At 37.8% G+C, this 18,965-nt stretch overlaps 1 protein-coding gene across 1 annotated transcript; it reads left to right on the top strand.

Annotated features, from left to right (window-relative positions):
• Positions 1–1,901: 1,901 nt before the first annotated feature.
• Positions 1,902–3,298, top strand: LOC110772256 (transcription factor MYB15-like). The gene is made up of 3 exons (XM_021976684.2): positions 1,902–2,093; positions 2,200–2,329; positions 2,486–3,298. Exons 1-3 carry the CDS (start codon positions 1,961–1,963, stop codon positions 2,985–2,987), a joined length of 765 nt encoding a protein of 254 aa, XP_021832376.1. The 5' UTR covers positions 1,902–1,960; the 3' UTR covers positions 2,988–3,298.
• Positions 3,299–18,965: the final 15,667 nt, after the last annotated feature.

Below are 18,965 nucleotides of genomic sequence, written 5' to 3' on the forward strand. Positions count from 1 at the left end.
AAATACAATTAAATTTTTTTGTAGTGTTGAGCAGACGTATTATTTACTTTGAAACAAGTGAAATTTTTGTACAAAATTTGTTTATAACAATTAATTGTACCAAAAAAACAATTAATTAAACACTTTGTATAATTAATATCTACTAACATAAAGCCTTTTTATATAAAGAATTGTTATGAGCTATGATAGAACAACAAATTTCCATTGACCTGTGCTACACGTGCTTCAATTCAAACCGAGTTATTCAAATTTCAAGTCAATGGAGTGTGAAATGAAACCACGTTATCTTTTCGGAGAAACAAACGTACTAATATTATAATTAAAATTAACGATCGCTAAACAAAACCGACAATTTTGATATCGTAAAATTAGTGTTTCTAGGTCCAACCATTGATGACATCGCCTCTTCTACGTCACTTGCTGTCGAAATATGTATACAGTCCTTTCATGGAAGCATCATACTCATCATCACAACATGTGATGTCATCTTCCTCAAATTAATATTTTATGAATTATTTATTTCACCTTCCATGGTTATTTAATTAATTAGTTAATTATGGAAACATTTACAAGGGACAAGAATCAAGATAAGATGCTCCCCATGTTGCCTATCATATCATGGATCCATCCATGAAACCTTTGTATATGCTATTTATATATATAGAGTGTGAAAAGAGGCTTGAGATTGAGAAATCATTTGAAATTGGTCATACATAGGAAATGGTTTCGTGACACATGATTGAAGATGGGGAAAATAAAAAAACCCTTCATCTCCCTTGAATTTCATTTTCCCTTCCCATAAAAAACCAAGGCCAGCATTAAATGCATGTTTTTCATGATTAATTTGTCCCCATTAACAATTTAAAATTATAATTTTATCCAACAACAAAGACTGTTGGTATTATATTTTGTACTTTATTTATTTCATATTTCTAACAAGGGTTTAATTGGAAAATTGAAAAAAAAAATTTGATTTTCATACATATACAAACCAAATATTGGAAATGAAATAAAGTGGTATTTCTTAGTTACTTTTTCAGCATTACCAAACATGATAAATGAATCTTCAATTTTCCCATCCCTTAGGAGACAACTTGGGAAATGATTTCCCATCCAATCATTTTCGCAAACTAAAGGGTCAAAGAATTTCAATTGAGAGATCCACTTATTTGAGCGATATCTTTAAGAGATCAACTCATATTATATTTCAATTATTCGAACCGTTTATTTTTTTTAATCAATCCACTTTGAAAAATGAAAATTTATCTAGCCTAATTTACTTGAGACAGACTTTTCAAAGTAAATTTTAACTAGGCATTTTATAAACTTACATATAACAATTTCAGAAAATCGTCTCATGAATGAAACGATGATTTTACTTTTTAAGTTTTGGTCATAGTCGGTCTTCCCATGACGCAGATGTATCCATGATGAAATCAACAGTCTCCATAAGAATGAAAAAATAATTATTATAATTCTAGACAACCACCAAGAAAAGCACTTGTAATAATGAAGTTAGAGAAAATAAACAAAAAAATATGTGGCCAAATCGTAGTGCTGCACTTTTCCTATTGAATTGGCCCTTCCTTCCCGTTTCATGTGACACTTTTTGTCCACTCTCATCGTGATCCTATTTTTTTTATATAATCAATTGAAAACATTTTCACTGCATCTTCTATATATAGGGCCGCTCTTTACGCTTAAAATACGCACGCATATTATATCAAAAGATGCATCTTCGAAGCCCTTTTGTTTTTCTTTCTTTAATTTACCCTCATAGTAAAAATGATGCAATTATTGAGTTGGAAAATTTGGTCACATCAATCCCTGATATATTGATAAGCATGAGGCATTTTGATTTTGGAGTGTATAAATATGCCAGAGTGTCATTTTGATCACCTAAAACAAACTTGACTTGAGAGAGAGAGAGAGAGAGAGAGAGAGAGAGAGAGAGAGAGAGATGGTAAGAGCCCCATTCTACGACAAAAGTGGAGTGAAGAAGGGGGCATGGAGTCCTGAAGAAGACAACACGTTAAGAGCCTATATTGAAGAACATGGCCATTTGAACTGGCGTTCGCTTCCCAAATTTGCCGGTGCGTAAGTTTGCAGATAATTTTCTCAATTCCAATATTGTTTTGAATCATAAGAACACATAAAGCAACACATATAATTGCAGCCTGGTTTTGCATATGATCACAGGTATATCTAGGTGTGGCAAAAGTTGCAGACTGAGATGGACCAACTACCTTCGACCGGGTGTAAAACGGGGAAATTACACTCAAGAAGAAGACGATTTGATCCTCAAATTGCATGAAGAATTTGGAAACAAGTATGGCTTAGATATATATTTCCTCTTCAATTCATGACTTTGAAACCCACTAGCTACAATATAGGTAGCTAGTGTACTTCTACAACTATAATATTCTATTGGAACATAAATTAAAGGTCTTATGAGTAAAGTCTTACGAATTTTTGTCCTTTGCAGATGGTCACAGATTGCTGCAAAATTACCTGGAAGAACAGACAATGAAATCAAAAATCATTGGCACACCCGCATTAAGAATCTCACAAAGCAAAATCCAACATCATCTCAATTAGCCAAAGAGCAGCCTTGTAAGCACGAGTCTTCCCCAACTGTAACTAGCCAAAACACAGAATTAGGAGCTCAAAGTGGTCCAAAATTTGATGCTTCTCTTCACCAAATTTTGGAGAGCTCTCCCTTGTCCCCCGAAACATTTTCCAGTGACTCCTCCTCCCTGAGCTCCAATCAGGCATCTGCATCTACTACTATGAGTTGGTTTAATGAATCGAGCGGAGATTTTTGGACCGAACCATTTCAATTGAAGGTCCAAAGTAACTATCCAGTTAACTACTTGAGGGAGGAGGAAGTTTTATCATCACCATCCTTAACGTTCTATGATATAGGGGACATGGACATGGATTTGTTCTTCCAGGTGATGCCAACATGGCAAGAGAATATTGATTAAATTAGGGTAACAATGCAAATGCATAATTAGCGCTTGTGGAATAAAAATTCTCAGCACCTTCAGTATAAATGTAGATCATGCAATAAAACTTCTTTGCCAACACTAAAAACGCTTCGAATTTTGGGCTAGCTTGTTATTAAGCTTATCCTTCTGATCACAAGTTGACCAAAATTACTTGCACTTGCATGAATAATTGTTGATTGTTATGAGTGAGAAAGAGACATGGCATGTTTACTGTTTGCTACTAGCTAGTCTGCTCATGCATAGTCTAAATAAAATACAATATATAATGTGTGGTTTCATTACTAATATCACTCGGTTTTTGGTTATAAAACTTCACACTTACTGGTTTATGTAAATGATAAGCTGTAGGCAATATCGGTGCTGCTAGTAGCGGGTCGCTCACATATTTTTCTGAAATTTAACGTGGAGTGGAGAAATCATAAAGAACGTTTTAGTAGATCAATAAACTAACAGACAGAAATTAGTAAATCAAACTTAGACCGTAAAATCTAAATGTGAATTTGAATGATCATGGGACAAAAAGTAAAACGCACGTATGTAGAAACTATTTCGATTGTAACTTTAAAAAGCAAATTAATATTTTTTACCAGCTTTTTATTTTTTTAAACACCAAGGGGAATCTAGCCTCGGATGCGCACATCTTTCTACTCTTTGTCAATAGATTGATACCCAGATATAGTGTGAATAAAGGATTGCATGATGTTGATAGCATATATATTGGTGTAAAACTATCTCTTTTGTTTTAGGTGAGACCCAAGGGTATCCACCGCCGACAGCAGTGACTAATCCCTTTCGCCGCGGGAGCTCTCCCAATGGAGGTAAACGGCTGGCCATGAAATGCGCTCCATTCCCATGGACGAGGATCGAACCCCCAACTTCATGGTTAAGGAATGAGGTGAGCTACCACCACACCATATCTCATGGTTTAAAACTATCTCTTTCAAGTGTTCTAGAATAAATTATATTTTTAATTGATCTGCCACCTCATGAAGAATCAGAAGAAAGCAGACAAAACATGCATCATGCGCAATGGTAGAAAGCTTAATTTGAACTTTCAAGCAACTTCAGAGAACTCACTGTAGATAGATGTAATGGTGGGGCCTATTTGGGGTCCGTTTGCTTTTGACGGCAAACTTTTTGCTGTAACAAGAAACGCGAGTGGGAACAGAGGTGTTGCATGTTTGTCAAGAAACGGATCAATTAAAGAAGAGAGCTTTGAACTATACTAACCCTCTCAGTTAGAATTTTATGCCTCTCACAGAATATACTCACAAATACATACTAAAATATTAAAAATTATATTGTCTATTCATTACAATTATAATTGTCCTCGACGAGTTTTCATATTTTATAATCGTTTTGCATAACAACCTTGTTGCATATAAATTAATTAAAAGACGCATTAAAATAAATAAAATCAAATTTTCACAAACTGAAAAAAATCATATGTAGAGAGAAAACCATTGAAGATAAGAGAAAGATTAACAAATTTTAATTAAATGAATCAACCTAATTAAAACTTGATAATATAAAGTTTGAGAGAAAAACTCACCAGCGTTGTCCGTAGAAAAAAACTCATTAGCGATTTTTGTAATAAAAAAAAAGTAATATAATAACAAACCTTTTGGGAATGGGTTTGCAACAACGAGGCATAGTCGTGGAGGACACATGTGATTTAGCTGGGTAGGGCACCATGTGGTACAATAAATATATTAATTAATTAATTAATATAGGTTATTTAATAACATCACAATACTTTTTTTATAATAAAAACTGAGTGGATGCCTAGGATTGCACTTATCCCAATGTGTCGTAGCCCCGGACCCCTCCGTCATTTCAGTCGATCAACTATTGAAAGAGACCGAACTTCAAATTTCCTCTACTGATTGCAGGGTTTTTAACTATAGACGTCCCTCAACTTTGCCTCCAGTTGTAATTGGGTCCTCAAACTTTTTGTTAAGGCAATTACATCCGTTAACTCGACAAATAGTTCCAATTGGGTCTAACCATCCAACTCTGCCAATTTGTCCATCAAAATGAGGGGGTAAAAGCGTACTTTTGGGTTCTTCTTCCAGCATCGATCCCAACTCCACCTTCTTCTTCCATCATCGACCCAACAACCCTACCTCAAGAATCTGACTATTTTGGAAAGCCACCTTCTTCTTCCATCATCAAACCAACAACCCCACCTTAAGAATCTGACTATTTTGGAAAACCATTTATTAGAGGAGACTTTGTGCAGAAAATTCCAACGTTCCGGAAATTCAGAAAGACAAAGAAAAAAAAAGCAGTGAGAAAGAGAAACTTACCCTACCCAACAATTCTCCTCTTCAGGGAAACTTCTCAATTCCATAATCTCTTAGCCTCCTCCTGTGGTTTTCACCTTTTCTTTTGCTTTCATTTGTGTTCAGGGTATACTAGTGATTTTGTTGGCGAGATATATCCTATTCTATTTGGGTTTCATTTATTTTTCCTTTTGTATAGATATTATGTAATTAGGATTCCTCTTATTTCCTAATTCAACCCTACTAGGATTTGTAATCTTGTATTATAAATACCTCATTTCGGAGAATGAAATAAGATCTGAAAATATTCTACCATATTGTTTGACTTGGTATCAGAGCCAGGTTTTTGGTGACCTGTGTGTGTTGTGCCCACCCGTGTTCTACTGTGTGCCCTAATTTCTTTTAGGGTTCTTGTGCCTGTACCTGTGCTGTGTTTGTGCTTTGTGTTGTGTTTGTTTCCACTACTATCATGTGTGATGATTCCAAGGTTGTGGTTGGTACTAGTGTGTCTACACCGAAGGAGGCACATTCGCCGCGTGATTACTCTACCCAGATTACTTCTAACAAATTGGATGGCTCCAATTATGCCTCTTGGTCTCGTGGTGCGCGTATTACAATTACTAGTCGTCGTATGGCAAGTTGGATCAATGGGAAGAAGCCTGCTCCGTCTCTAGAGTCCGATGCCTATGCCGAATGGGAAGAAGATAATTGTCTGGTGCAGTCATGGCTTCTCAATTCCATGACTAAACCAGTTCGTGCCTTGTCTGAACATGGTGATACTGCTTTTGATATCTGGGAGGCTGCTCGGAAGACCTATACTGTGACTCAGAATAGCTCTCGTTTGTTTCAACTACGACGGCAGTCCATACTTACAGGTCAGAATGGTGAATCTGTAAAAGTGTTCTATGAAAAACTCCATGCTATCTGGCAAGAGATTGATTGTCTGCGTCCGCATGAGTTTAGCTGTTCTACTGATGGGGCTCGTCGTTTGAAAGAGATTGAAGCCGATCGAGTTTATAATTTTCTTGGCGGACTTGATCCACCTTATGATGGTGTCCATAGCCGTATTCTTGCTCTTAGTCCTGTCCCGCCTCCTCTCGAAGCCTATGCTATGGTTATGGAGGAAGACACCCGTCAGTCCGCTATGCTTGGAGGAGGATCGCTGGCTCTCAAAGTTGACCCAGCCCGTCAACGACCGGTCGCCCAGCACGACGCGACCGGTCGCTCTCCGTCCAGAAAATTTGGTTCTTCTACTGGGTCTCGTCCTTCTGGCTCTACTCCTAGCTCTCTTAAAGGACCGCCTAAATGTCGCCATTGTAATGGGAATCATTACTCTGAGAAGTGTTTTAAGGAGCATGGTTACCCTGATTGGTTTGCTGACTACAAAGCTCGTATGTATGGCCCCAAGGCCACTTACACTGTGACTCCTAATGAGGCCCGTCCTCCGGCTCCATCTGCAAATCTGTGTGCTTCCGATACTATGCCAGGTATGGGTTCTACTACTTGGATAATTGACATTGGTGCTTCTGATCATATGACTTATAATGATAAAATGTTTGATGAGTTGTCGCATAACCCTCGTAACCCCTATATTACTAGTGCTAATGGTTTACCTTCCCCAGTTACTGGTGAAGGTACCATCCATCTCACTCCTTCTTTACCTCTATCTCATGCACTCCTGGTCCCCAATATTCATTGCAATTTGTTATCTGTTGGGCGTTTACTTGATACACTTAACGCGTCTGCTACCTTCTATTCTACCCATTGTTTTTTTCAGGATCTCAGAACTCACGAGAAGATTGGGCATGGTAAACGGATAGGGGGGTTGTATTACTTACAGTTGCCGGCAGCAGCAGTTCGTGGTTGTGTCGCTAATAAAGCTCCGAGTGGCAGTGTCAAAGACAAGCAACAACTTTGGTTATGGCATCGTCGCTTAGGACATCCGTCGTTTGGTTATCTTAGACATTTGTTTCCTTCGTTATTTAGTTCGTGTGATGAGTCTAGTTTCAAATGTGAGACTTGTGTAATGGCCAAGAGCCACCGTACTGTTTTTCCCTTAAGTAATAATAAAGCTGCTTTGCCTTTTGAGTTAGTACATTCTGATGTCTGGGGTTCCGCTCGTATGACTTCTCATGGTTTCCGTTGGTTTGTTACGTTTATTGATGACCGCACTCGGTTAACATGAATGTATTTGATGAAGAATAAACATGATGTTGCCTCTATTCTTCCTAACTTTTGTGCCATGGTGTCTACTCAGTTTCATGCTCGTGTATTTCGGACTGATAATGGCGGTGAATATGTGAATCATACATTGACCCAATTCTTTCGTGATCAAGGTATCATTCACCAAACTACTACTCCATTCACACCTCAACAGAATGGTGTGTCTGAAAGGAAGAATCGTCAGTTACTTGAAGTTGCTCGCTCTCTGATGTTGGATATGTCTGTTCCTCATCATCTTTGGGGACATGGTGTCTTGGCCGCCGCCTACTTGATTAACCGTACTCATAGTCGGGTTCTTGATTTCAAGACCCCACTTGATGTGTTGTGTGCTCATACTCCTTCGGTTTCGATCTCTAAGTTACCTCCGAAGGTGTTTGGGTGTGTTGTGTATGTTCATATCTACTCCCATCAACGGAGTAAACTTGATCCTTGTGCTCTCCGTTGCGTCTTCATTGGTTATTCTACTACTCAGAAGGGTTATAAGCATGGTCTTAAATATCGGAGGTATCAGAAGTATCGGAAGTCAAAAAACACGGAAATATCGCAGGAAATATCGGGATATTATCGGTATCGGAAAAAATTGAATAAAAACCACGGAAATTGTAAGAAAAACTTGGAAATTTTTATTGAAACTTTGTAGGATGTTTATTTAGTCAATTATCTATTAGTTTATCACAAAAAATTGGAAGGAAATGCATTGCATGATGGATTTAATTGATTTAAGTTGATTATATAGCGAGCTGGCAAACACCGTAAGTGTAGAAATATGTAGTCATTAATGAAAGAAGATTAAACACACCATAATCATTTATATATAATGAATTACTACAATATTTTACACTTTATACATTGCATGGTAAGATACATGAGTGACTTAGTACCACATAGAGTTCCTATGAGGTTCAAAATTTTCACTATCTTCATCATCTCTATGTGTAGAGTAAGTATATTTTGAAGAGTAGTCATCAAATGATAAATCCCCAAAATAGTTTTCCATGTAATTGTTAACATACCACCCATATGGATCCGAGATTGGTTGACGTTGTCCATAAGCAAAATCATTTGAAGATTGAGTCTCGGATTCTTTCCATGTGTCACTTGATTCCATCCCAACAGGAATGGGATATGAAGGGTAGGGAAATGGTTGGTTATGAGTATAACCATAGTTACTACTTCCTACTCCAACAGAGTCCGAAGTTATAGATAACGAGTCATCTTCTTGACTTGACAATGTCCCCTCGCCTCTTTCTCTACGAGTATAGTTCTTCCCTATGGCACCAATTCCTGGTCCTGCCCGCCTACTGCCATGGTAGGGTAAGTAAAAGCAGGTGAGTGGTTGAATGGTAGGGTAAGTAATGTAAGTTGAAAAAACGTTGGTGAGTTTTATATTTTATCCATTTTATAAACCAAGCCAGGAATCCAAAGCTAAGTTTTATATTTTATCCATTTTGTAAAAGCATGTGAGCATTCTGTCGGCTAGACATGCTTTGTTTATTAGCTCAATGAGCTACTTTTGTATTACTCTAGGAGACATGCTTTCCGTAGAGTACCCAAATCAGTTCAATGAGCTACTTCAGTTCTCTACATTTTTTGAGTTTCATATCGGGATATTATCGATAATATCTCGATATATTGACCAAATCATTTATAAAAGTGTTGAAAATATCTTTCCGATATTATCGGGATAATATCGGGATAATATCGATATATTGACGATAACTATATGGTTAGTTGTTAAAATATCGGACCCCCAAAAATCAGATATTATCGGGATAATATCGGGGATATTATCGATATTTAAGACCATGGTTATAAGTGTTATCACCCGCCTACTCAGAAGGTACATGTCACTTTGGATGTCACATTTTATGAAGAAGTATCCTATTATGTTTCTCCCTCCTCTTCAATTCAGGGGGAGAAGTGGAGAGAATTGAAGAGTTTCGGAGTGAAAAATATGGAAGATCTTGGACCTGAAGAAGGAATTTCTGGCGCATAGGAAACGACCGGTCGTTTGGATGAAACGACCGGTCGCGAACGAATCTGTATGGATACGACCGGTAGCGAGGATAACGCGACCGGTCGCGAACGAATCTGTCTGGATACGACCGGTCGCGTGGAAGTGGGCGACTGGTCTCGAATGAATCTGCTTGAAAACGACCGGTCGCACATGGAAAACGACCGGTCGCTTCCCTCGACGAGCGACAACAGTACCGATACGAGTGACGCGACCAGTCGCCAGGAATGTCACGACCGGTCGTCGGATGATATTTTTGGATTTTTTGAGCCTCTCTCAGAATGACATAACAGTGATACTAACGACTCTCGTACAAATGAAATTGATACAAGACCCCCCCTCTGTCCTGCCATTGCCTCAATCAAGTCGTGATAATGAGGTACTTTCTAGTGATGTGCCTACCTATTCTTTGCCCCCACGTACTACCCGTGGGAAACCTAAAGTGCAATATTCTTCTGATATACATGCCAAGTCAAAATATCCCATTAACCATTATATGTCAACTCATCGTTTATCTAAGTCATATACATCATATTTGTGTCAATTATCTAGTGTATGTGTGCTAACTAAGTTGCAGGATGCTCTATCTGATCAAAACTGGGTAGATGCAATGCATGTTGAGATGTAAGCCTTGAACAAGAATGCTACTTGGGAGTTAGTTCCTTTACTAAAAGGAAAAAAGGCAGTTGAGTGCAGATGGGTGTTTACTTTGAAGCATAAGGTTGATGGTTCCATTGACCATTATAAGGCAAGATTGTTATCAAAAGGGTATACTCAGACATATGGAGTGGATTACACGGAGACTTTTGCTCCAGTAGCTAAGCTCAACACTGTACGCGTACTCTTATCCTTAGCTGCTAATCATGACTGGCCACTGTTACAATTTGATGTCAAGAATGCGTTCCTCCATGGTGACCTCAAAGAAGAAATATACATGGATCCTCCACTAGGTATCCTTGTGACCGCTAAAGAGGGTATGGTGTGCAAGCTACTGAAATCATTGTATGGATTAAAGCAGTCTCCAAGAGCTTAGTTCGGGAGGTTTGCTGCATCTATGAGGAAGTCTAGATATGTACAAAGTAATGCGGATCATACTTTATTTCTGAAGCGTCGCAGAGGTAAATTGACAGCTTTAATAATTTATGTTGATGATATGATTGTAACTGGAGATGATCAGGTAGAAATACAGAATCTTCAGAAATATCTTGCATCTGAATTTGAGATGAAATCATTAGGTGACTTGAAATACTTTCTTGGGATTGAAGTTGCCAGATCTAAGCATGGTATTTTTTTGTCCCAAAGAAAATATGTTTTGGACTTTCTTGCAGAAACTGGAATGTTGGATTGTAAACCCATTGATACTCCTAGTGAACAGAATCACAAGTTGAGGTTGTATCCTGATCAAGCTCCTACTGATAAGGAGCGCTATCAACGGCTTGTGGGAAAATTAATTTATTTGGCTCATACACGTCCAGATATTGCATATGCAGTGAGTGTAGTGAGTCAGTTTATGCACTCACCGAGTGAAGATCATATGGGTGCTGTGACACGTATTTTGAGATACCTCAAAGGGGCTCCTGGCAAGGGGTTAATGTTTTCCAAGTACAGTCATACATATGTGGAAGGGTACACAGATGCTGATTGGGCAGGTTCAGCTACAGATAGGCGCTCAACATCTGGGTATTTTATGTTTGTTGGTGGCAATCTTGTTACGTGGAGGAGCAAGAAACAAAAGGTGGTGTCTCGATCTAGTGCTGAGGCCGAGTATCAGGGAATGGCTCATGGTGTATCTGAGTTACTATGGTTGATGAGATTATTGAGAGACCTTGGTTTTGGGCCTAAGAAACCCATGGATTTATATTGTGACAATACGGCTGCGATTGCAATTGCTCATAACCCGATTCAACATGATCGTACAAAGCATGTGGAGGTTGATCGAAATTTCATTAAAGAAAAGTTGGATGCGGGGATTGTTTCCTTTCCGTTCATCCGCTCAGAGTATCAGTTAGCCGATGTTCTTACAAAAGCTGTTTCTACAAGTATCTTTCGCAACTCGCTTGACAAGTTGGACATGCGTGACGTCTTTGCTTCAACTTGAGGGGGAGTGTTGGCGAGATATATCCTATTCTATTTGGGTTTCATTTATTTTTCCTTTTGTATAGATATTATGTAATTAGGATTCCTCTTATTTCCCAATTCAACCCTACTAGGGTTTGTAACCTTGTATTATAAATACTTCCTTTCGGAGAATGAACACAGAAACCCTGTGAACACGGCAAAGGACACAAAAACCCTGTGAACACGGCAATAGATATGGCAGAACACAGAAACCCTGCGAGCACGACAATAGATAAGGCAGAACACAGAAACCCTGCGAGCACGGCAGTAGATAAGGCAGAACACAGAAACCCTGTGAGCACGGCAGTAGATAAGGTAGAAACCAAACCCTACAAAATAGGGTAAGGCAAGGCAAACACACCAGCAAAGGCATGAGCAACAATACTGGCACCAACAAGAGCAACAAGGCAGAGACATAACAGGCATCATCAACAGCAATACAAGGCATTGGCACCAGCAACAGCAGAGACAACTTCTCTTCACTCCTCTTCTCCCCCTGAAGAGAAGGGGTCGATGGAGCCATATGATCAATGATACTTGAGAAACATGCACTGACTAACACTGAGATGTAGCAGAATCAGCCATGGCAGATAGGTGGTTAAATTGCAGCGGAATAGATGAGCAGCGGTGACAATAGCAAGGTAGGCAGCGATGACGGTAGCAAGGTAGACGGCGGCGGCGGCGGCGGCGGCAAACTAGGATTATAGGGTAGTAGTCTCTAGGGTTAGGGTAGAGACAGATCAAAACACAGTAACATCATCGGCAATGACCATAACAACGGCAACAATAGCGGCAACGGTAACATCAACGACAGTAGTAGAGGTAACGACAACGACAACAGCAACAACAACAGTTCTTCCATATCAACTTTAGCTAATTCACACAGACAACTTCTCTTCACTCCTCTTCTCCCCCTGAAGAGAAGAGGTCGTCGGAGTCAAGAAATAAGCAACATCTTCATGGGAATATGTCAAGCTAATGGGGATACGTCAATAAACATATTCTTTTCACTCCCCCTCCCACCTTGAAGAGGTGGGGAGGAGAGCACTTAAATTGCAAGGAGAACGCAAACACAGGTCACAAGAAAACCTGGCTCTTATACCATGTCAAACAAAGTAGGGCAAATATTCAGATATACTCATATATATATATGCTCATATTTTATTCTTCTCCAATATGGAGGTATTTATACAAGTACAAAGAGGTGTTAACCCTAAATAAAATAGGAAATATATCTAAATTACAATAGGAAGTAAATCTCTATTACAATAGGACTAAATAATAATTGATAAGTAACCAAATTTCTAATGAAATAAGGAACCAAAGTCCTAACTAAGTAAGGACTCGCCAACAGATTTCCCCCCTAAACTTGTACCTTGGTTTCAATTGACCCCCTATTCCCTTTTTTTTTGGAAAATTAAGGATACGAACTTTTTTTTCCGCCAATTTCCCCCCTACCGTCTAAATCATCAACATTTCATCCAATTTTTAGTTAAATCATTAAAAATAAATAAATTTTTATAGAAAAAATTAAAGAAAAAAGAACAAAACAAAAACCTATCCTACCCACAGACCCCCCCCTCCCCTCTCTTTTTCTTCCCCAACATGACTACTCATTTCCCACCTGCAACTCACCCTCTTCCCCACTTGCAACTCACCCCAAGACAAATTCGCAACCCATCCCCCCTCCCCACTGTCACTACCTCCCCTTTCGCAACACACCCCCAAACCCACAACCACCCCTTTACCCATCGCAGCCTCCCTCTCTCTCTCTCAACAACTCACCCTCCTACAGCCACCACCCCACAACCATCACACACACACACACACACACACACACACACTCTCTCTCTCTCTCTCTCTCTCTCTCTCTCTCTCTCTCTCTTCCCCTCCCCCAAACCCCAGGTCCATCCTCGACACCCACAAAATCAACCACCTCGCCACAACCCCTCTGCCCCTTGTACGATTTTTTATCAAATTGATCTAGGTTTTTTTATGTGTTCAAATAAGTGCATGTGGGTTTTTTTGTTCAAATATATGGTGGAGGTTTTGGTGTTGTTGTATGAGATGTGTTTGATTTTGGGAAAGAAGGGGTTGGTATGAGGCTTATAGGAAATGGGGTTGGTAAGCAGAAATTCAGAGGATGCCATTTTCTCAACTCTTTTTTTTTTTTAATAAAAACTTTATTTCTATCATTATTGATTATTATTTCAAATTTCAAATTATTTTATCTCATTTTTATTTATTTTTAACGTATAAATTGACCACTTGCCCTCATATTTAACGGCAACTTGGATGAAATGTTGCAGATTTAGACGGTAGGGGGGTAATTGGCGAAAAAAAAAAGTAATATCCTTAATTTTCTCCAAAAAAAAAGGATAGGGGCAAATCAAAAATTAAGTACAAGTTCAATGGGTAAATCACTAGTATACCATTTGTGTTCATCTCTCTCTCTCTCTCTCTCTCTCTCTCTCTCTCTCTCTCTCTCTCTCTCTCTCTCTCTCTCGTAACCCATTCCCCCCTCCTCCTTATCCCACCCCCTCAAAACCCATATCCCAACCCAACCTGCAAAAACTTCTTTGCCGAAAACCTTGGTTTGGGTACCCCAAGGAGATGCTTTTCTTGTCAAGAAAAAGACACAAAACAGAACACTCTATTTCACATAATATACAAAACCCAAACAACTTCAATCTGTCTTGATGTCGGGACTATGGAGGGTTTCAGGGTAGAGTACGTTCTTTGGCTTTCTCTCATTGGTTTTGAGGGGGTGGGATAAGGAGGAGGGGGTATGGGTTACGGGAGAGAGGGAGAGATAGAGAGGCAGAGCTCAGAGCTCAGAGAGAGAGAGAGAGAGGGATTTGGATATTTATTTTTAAGTTTATTTATTTATTTAAATATTATTTAATTATTTTAATTTAATTATTTTTTTCACTTTTTTCAATTTTTTTTTTCTTTTTAAAATATTTTAATTAAGCTGGACCCTTTTAGCCCTCAAATTAACGGCCAAATTGACGGAAGTACTCAATTGAGACCAATGAGAGAGTTGGATGACCTAATTACCTCAAAAAAAAAAGTTCGGGTACCCAATTGCAACTTGAGGTAAAGTTCAGGAACCTCTACAATTAAAAACCCATGATTGTATCAATCAACCCTTGCTTTTTTGGTAAGGTGGAATCCTACATGTGTATTTTTTATGCTTGTATCGTGCTTATGTGAAAAATGATATCGTTATTAGTAGTATTTAGAAATTTATATAGACAAAATATTTAAATATAAATATAAATCTACTTAATTATATAGTATCACTAAAAACGCAAACAAAAATCTAGATCCCCAAAGGAAACCACTATTTTTATCAATGATCGTCAATGAAGTTTGAGTTTACGCTCTCCTCCAAATAGAAAATTAGTTGACAAGAATCTAAATGGTTGTTATTTTAGATGTAAGTTGGAATTAAAATCACTAAATATAACAACAACAAAAATTATATGTAACAATATGGAGGGAAATTCATTTTATATTTTAGTAACATTAACACCACGTAATGGTACGACGGACACACTAAAAAATTTATAAAATACAAGGCAAATAAAAAATTTGGATCCTGGAAGGGCTTGTAACTCATGTTGTAAAGAGTATTTTGTTGATGAAATGGGGTGGATCAACCCAAAAACAAAAACTAAACAGTAGAAATAGTACGATGATAATGAGGAAGTTGATGAGCAACTGGTAGAGGGTCTGCAACTCCCACTGAAATGATGAATGAGCCTGTGCATAACATTGATGTCAATGATGATGATGAGGAAGTTGAAGTTGAACCAGATCATTCTGCCTCTTTGCCAAGATCAAATCAACAAAACTCAGCTGGCTCAAGCAGTCGAAACCGCAAACGAAATGCAGATACTGATATTCAAAAGGAAATGGCTAAAGCATTTGGTAAGATGATTTCTGAGTCTGTTGACCAATTGAAAACTATAACAAATAGTTTGGTGAAAGGATCAGAACCAAGACCTAACATTGCTGCGGAATTGGCAAAGATGGACTTGTCTATTAATGACCAAATTAAGGCACTGCGGCTAATTTTGGAGAAAGCAAGTGATGAGAGAACATTCCTGACATTGGATGGTGCTATGAGAAAAACATTTGTTCTTCTCTTACTTGGGCAAGGGAGTTGTGATTAACTCTTTGATGTAGTTTAGTTTATGAACAATTTTTCCTTTTGCTCTTATCACCTTCGTATGTGATTACTTTGAATTATACATTATTTGGTACTGTTTTTATTAACGTATGCAAGTATGTTGGAATTTTTATGAGATATTACAATTATGATAACGGGTTATATGAAAAAAAAAAAAAAAAATCTTGGCAAAACAATTGAAAAACAAATCTTGTCATATGAATCTTACCAAAAAAAATTCGTGTCATTTGAATTTCAATTTCCACTTAAATTATCAAAGAATTTTTTGAAAAAATAGTCTGATTCGATGTTATCCGGAACAGCACCAAACACAGTATAACTTAGTCAGACTATTTATCCGGAACAGCACCAAACGCCTTATAATATTATGGATAAACAGTCAGTACTCTCTGGAACAAATTAATACTATCTAACAGAAATTAGTCAGTACAATCCAACGTACCAAACGAGCCCTTAGTATTTACCTTTACATCCAAGGTTCTATGTTTAATTCTCCCTCCTTTAAAAATAGTCTTATTAAACCCGGCCCGATAACTGACCATTTCCTTCTGTATAGTGGATTGAGCAAAGAGAAAGCCCATCACAGAAACAGTCTCTGCTTCAATTGTTTAAAGACCAGACCCACATTTCACATTCGATGGTTTTTGGTAAAAAATAATGGATAATGCGGCTATGTTTTTTGTCTTTGGTCCAACCATTAACTGATCCTATATATATATATATATATATGTATATCATTCTACGCATCTGTGTTGATTGTACAAATAATTGAAGAAATGACCCTTGCGAACACCAACATAATTGGCAAAATCACATTGCTTTCACTGTTTAATATTCATACCCACCTAACCTAACCTAACCTTGCAATATTGATTACTGATGCATACACTAAATTAAGGATCGACGACTTTCGTGGAGTGCCAATAACAGCTCTCTCATATCCAAATACGATATATATAATTGTAGCTAGTAACTGGTCACAAGCAAAACATAAAGCAAAATTGAAAGCCACTAGGGGGTCTTCTTCCCTGCATTAGCAAATGCCTATGACCATTAAAGGAGAGACAATGCGCCACCTTCGCTGTCATGGCAAGTATTGTACTACGTGGCATGCATTGAGTTTTAAAAGCTTTCTCTGGTTTCTGCTGCTGTTACATTTAAACCTAGAGGAGGAAGGAGACAACGAGGCAACCCTCACATTAATGAAGTTTGGATGCTCATCATTGTGACTTTGGTACAGTCATGGCTCATAAGAGACCTCTCGGGCTCCATGTGACTCTGCGCCTGCAGGGGAGGGGATCCACAACTTCAATTGCCACTCTGTATTTGCACAGAGAAAAAGACAACAAAAAACCCGGAAATTAAAACAACTCAGAAAATCAACAGAAGCTTCTTCTTCTCTCCACCAATAAAAACACTTCTGTTCTTCAACTTCTTAGTTCTTATGGTATTTATTTCCCGTGTGCTTTTTAGTTGGCAAAGGGAATTGGCTAGTCAGACAATTTTATAAACCTTGGTCCTACAGGGATAATAATGCTTTCTTTAACTAGGCTAGCTCCAATTTTTATGGCTTCAATATATTAGAAGGAGACTGCTTGCCTCCTTCTTCTTGCGAATCAGTTTCACACATATACAAAAATAATTCATCAAAAACACAAAGCGAAAAACTTATACGCAGAAATGTAGGAATTTCTACTTAAATGGGACGGAGGGAAGTATTTTCCATATAGGAATTTAAAAAAACTTGGGCATGCTTGTAAAACAAAGCAAACATCTCATGGCCCTTAATTTCTTTCTTATAAACTACAACATAGTTGGTAAAGTAGAAGCAATCTGCCAACAACTAAACAACATTTGCAATCATGCATCTGCCAAAATTGCCAAATTAATAACTCATGACAAATTAATCACCAGGAAACAGGGATTAATCCTTGTGGAAATTAAGCAGCAATTTTTCCTCTGTGTTAATTATGCCATTATCTCCACCTCTATGAATTTGACAATGAGTGGCTCACAGTCAAAATGCAAATTCCTAAGGTAGGAAAAGGGAAGTGTTCTGCTGCCATGGTCCATGGACCAGAGGATGATATAAGAACAGAACAGGCCCAGTACTCTCTCTGTCCTAAAACACTGCAATTACCACCTCTACCCACTTCTCTTCCAAGTCAAAACTCAAAACAGAATTTTAAAGAAGTACTTCTATTATTCTATATAAATCTTTTTATTATATTGATAGAATATAAAATATCAATTCACCAATGGGTTTGAATTGTTAAAAAATGGTCCTTTGATCTATAGAGAACAGGTCAGATGGCCAACTACATAATGTCAGAAGAACTCACCACACTGCCTTCATATTTAATCATTCATTCGAACTTAAAAGGGTTCATAATTAAGTTTAGTAGAGGAAAGTCCGTAAAAAAAATGATTAGATCACTCAAAACAAACTAGATTTGTCAATATGGTCTAACTGGTCTAACCTAGTGGAAAAATGCCTTAACTTGCGGACCAGAGGTTTCAGATTCAAATTCTCACGACATCATAGTTGTATGTGTGTGAAAAATCCCCTCTCCTGTAGTTCAAACTATCACTTGTACTAAAAATACAAAAAAACAAACTATATTTACATTTTGTCTCTTCAAGTAAACATGACTTTGGTTATAAAATTATTTTATTTTATATCGCAGCATTTCACATGTTTTGGTTATCCAAATTAGTATTGCATACAGTACAATTTTCTTTTCATATTAACAAAACCAAGAAAGAGACTGCTTCCTCTGGGTCTTTGTTTTTTTCTTTTTTGTTTTTATCTTCCTTTGGTCTATTGCAACTATGCTCCTGGCTTAAACAATGATTACGCTTCGTTTGTGTCATAAATCTGGTATCTTAGTCTATAATTAATTAGGGGTAATTCATAAATTTGTATTATTATTTGTATTTTGTGGTCCCAATTTCCTCTGTGCAGTTGCCATCATCTTCCAGGTACAGAAACAGAAATCTCCAAAGTTGGGCCAGATAGATATCTTTGATTAAGAAATCTCATCAGCGGTGGCCATGGGGACCATCAGACGGCTCACATGATTTGATTTATTTTAACTGAAACTAATGATGCTTCA

This window comes from Prunus avium, chromosome 3 (assembly GCF_965620075.1).
Source record: "Prunus avium chromosome 3, drPruAviu1.hap1.1, whole genome shotgun sequence".
NCBI classification, from domain to species: Eukaryota; Viridiplantae; Streptophyta; class Magnoliopsida; order Rosales; family Rosaceae; genus Prunus; species Prunus avium.

Coding starts and splice junctions, on each gene's coding strand:
- LOC110772256 (XM_021976684.2), top strand. CDS start 1,961: ATGGTAAGAGCCCCATTCTACGACAAAAGTGGAGTGAAGAAGGGGGCA. Junction 2,094..2,199: donor TTCGCTTCCCAAATTTGCCG/GTGCGTAAGTTT, acceptor ATATGATCACAG/GTATATCTAGGTGTGGCAAA. Junction 2,330..2,485: donor CATGAAGAATTTGGAAACAA/GTATGGCTTAGA, acceptor TGTCCTTTGCAG/ATGGTCACAGATTGCTGCAA.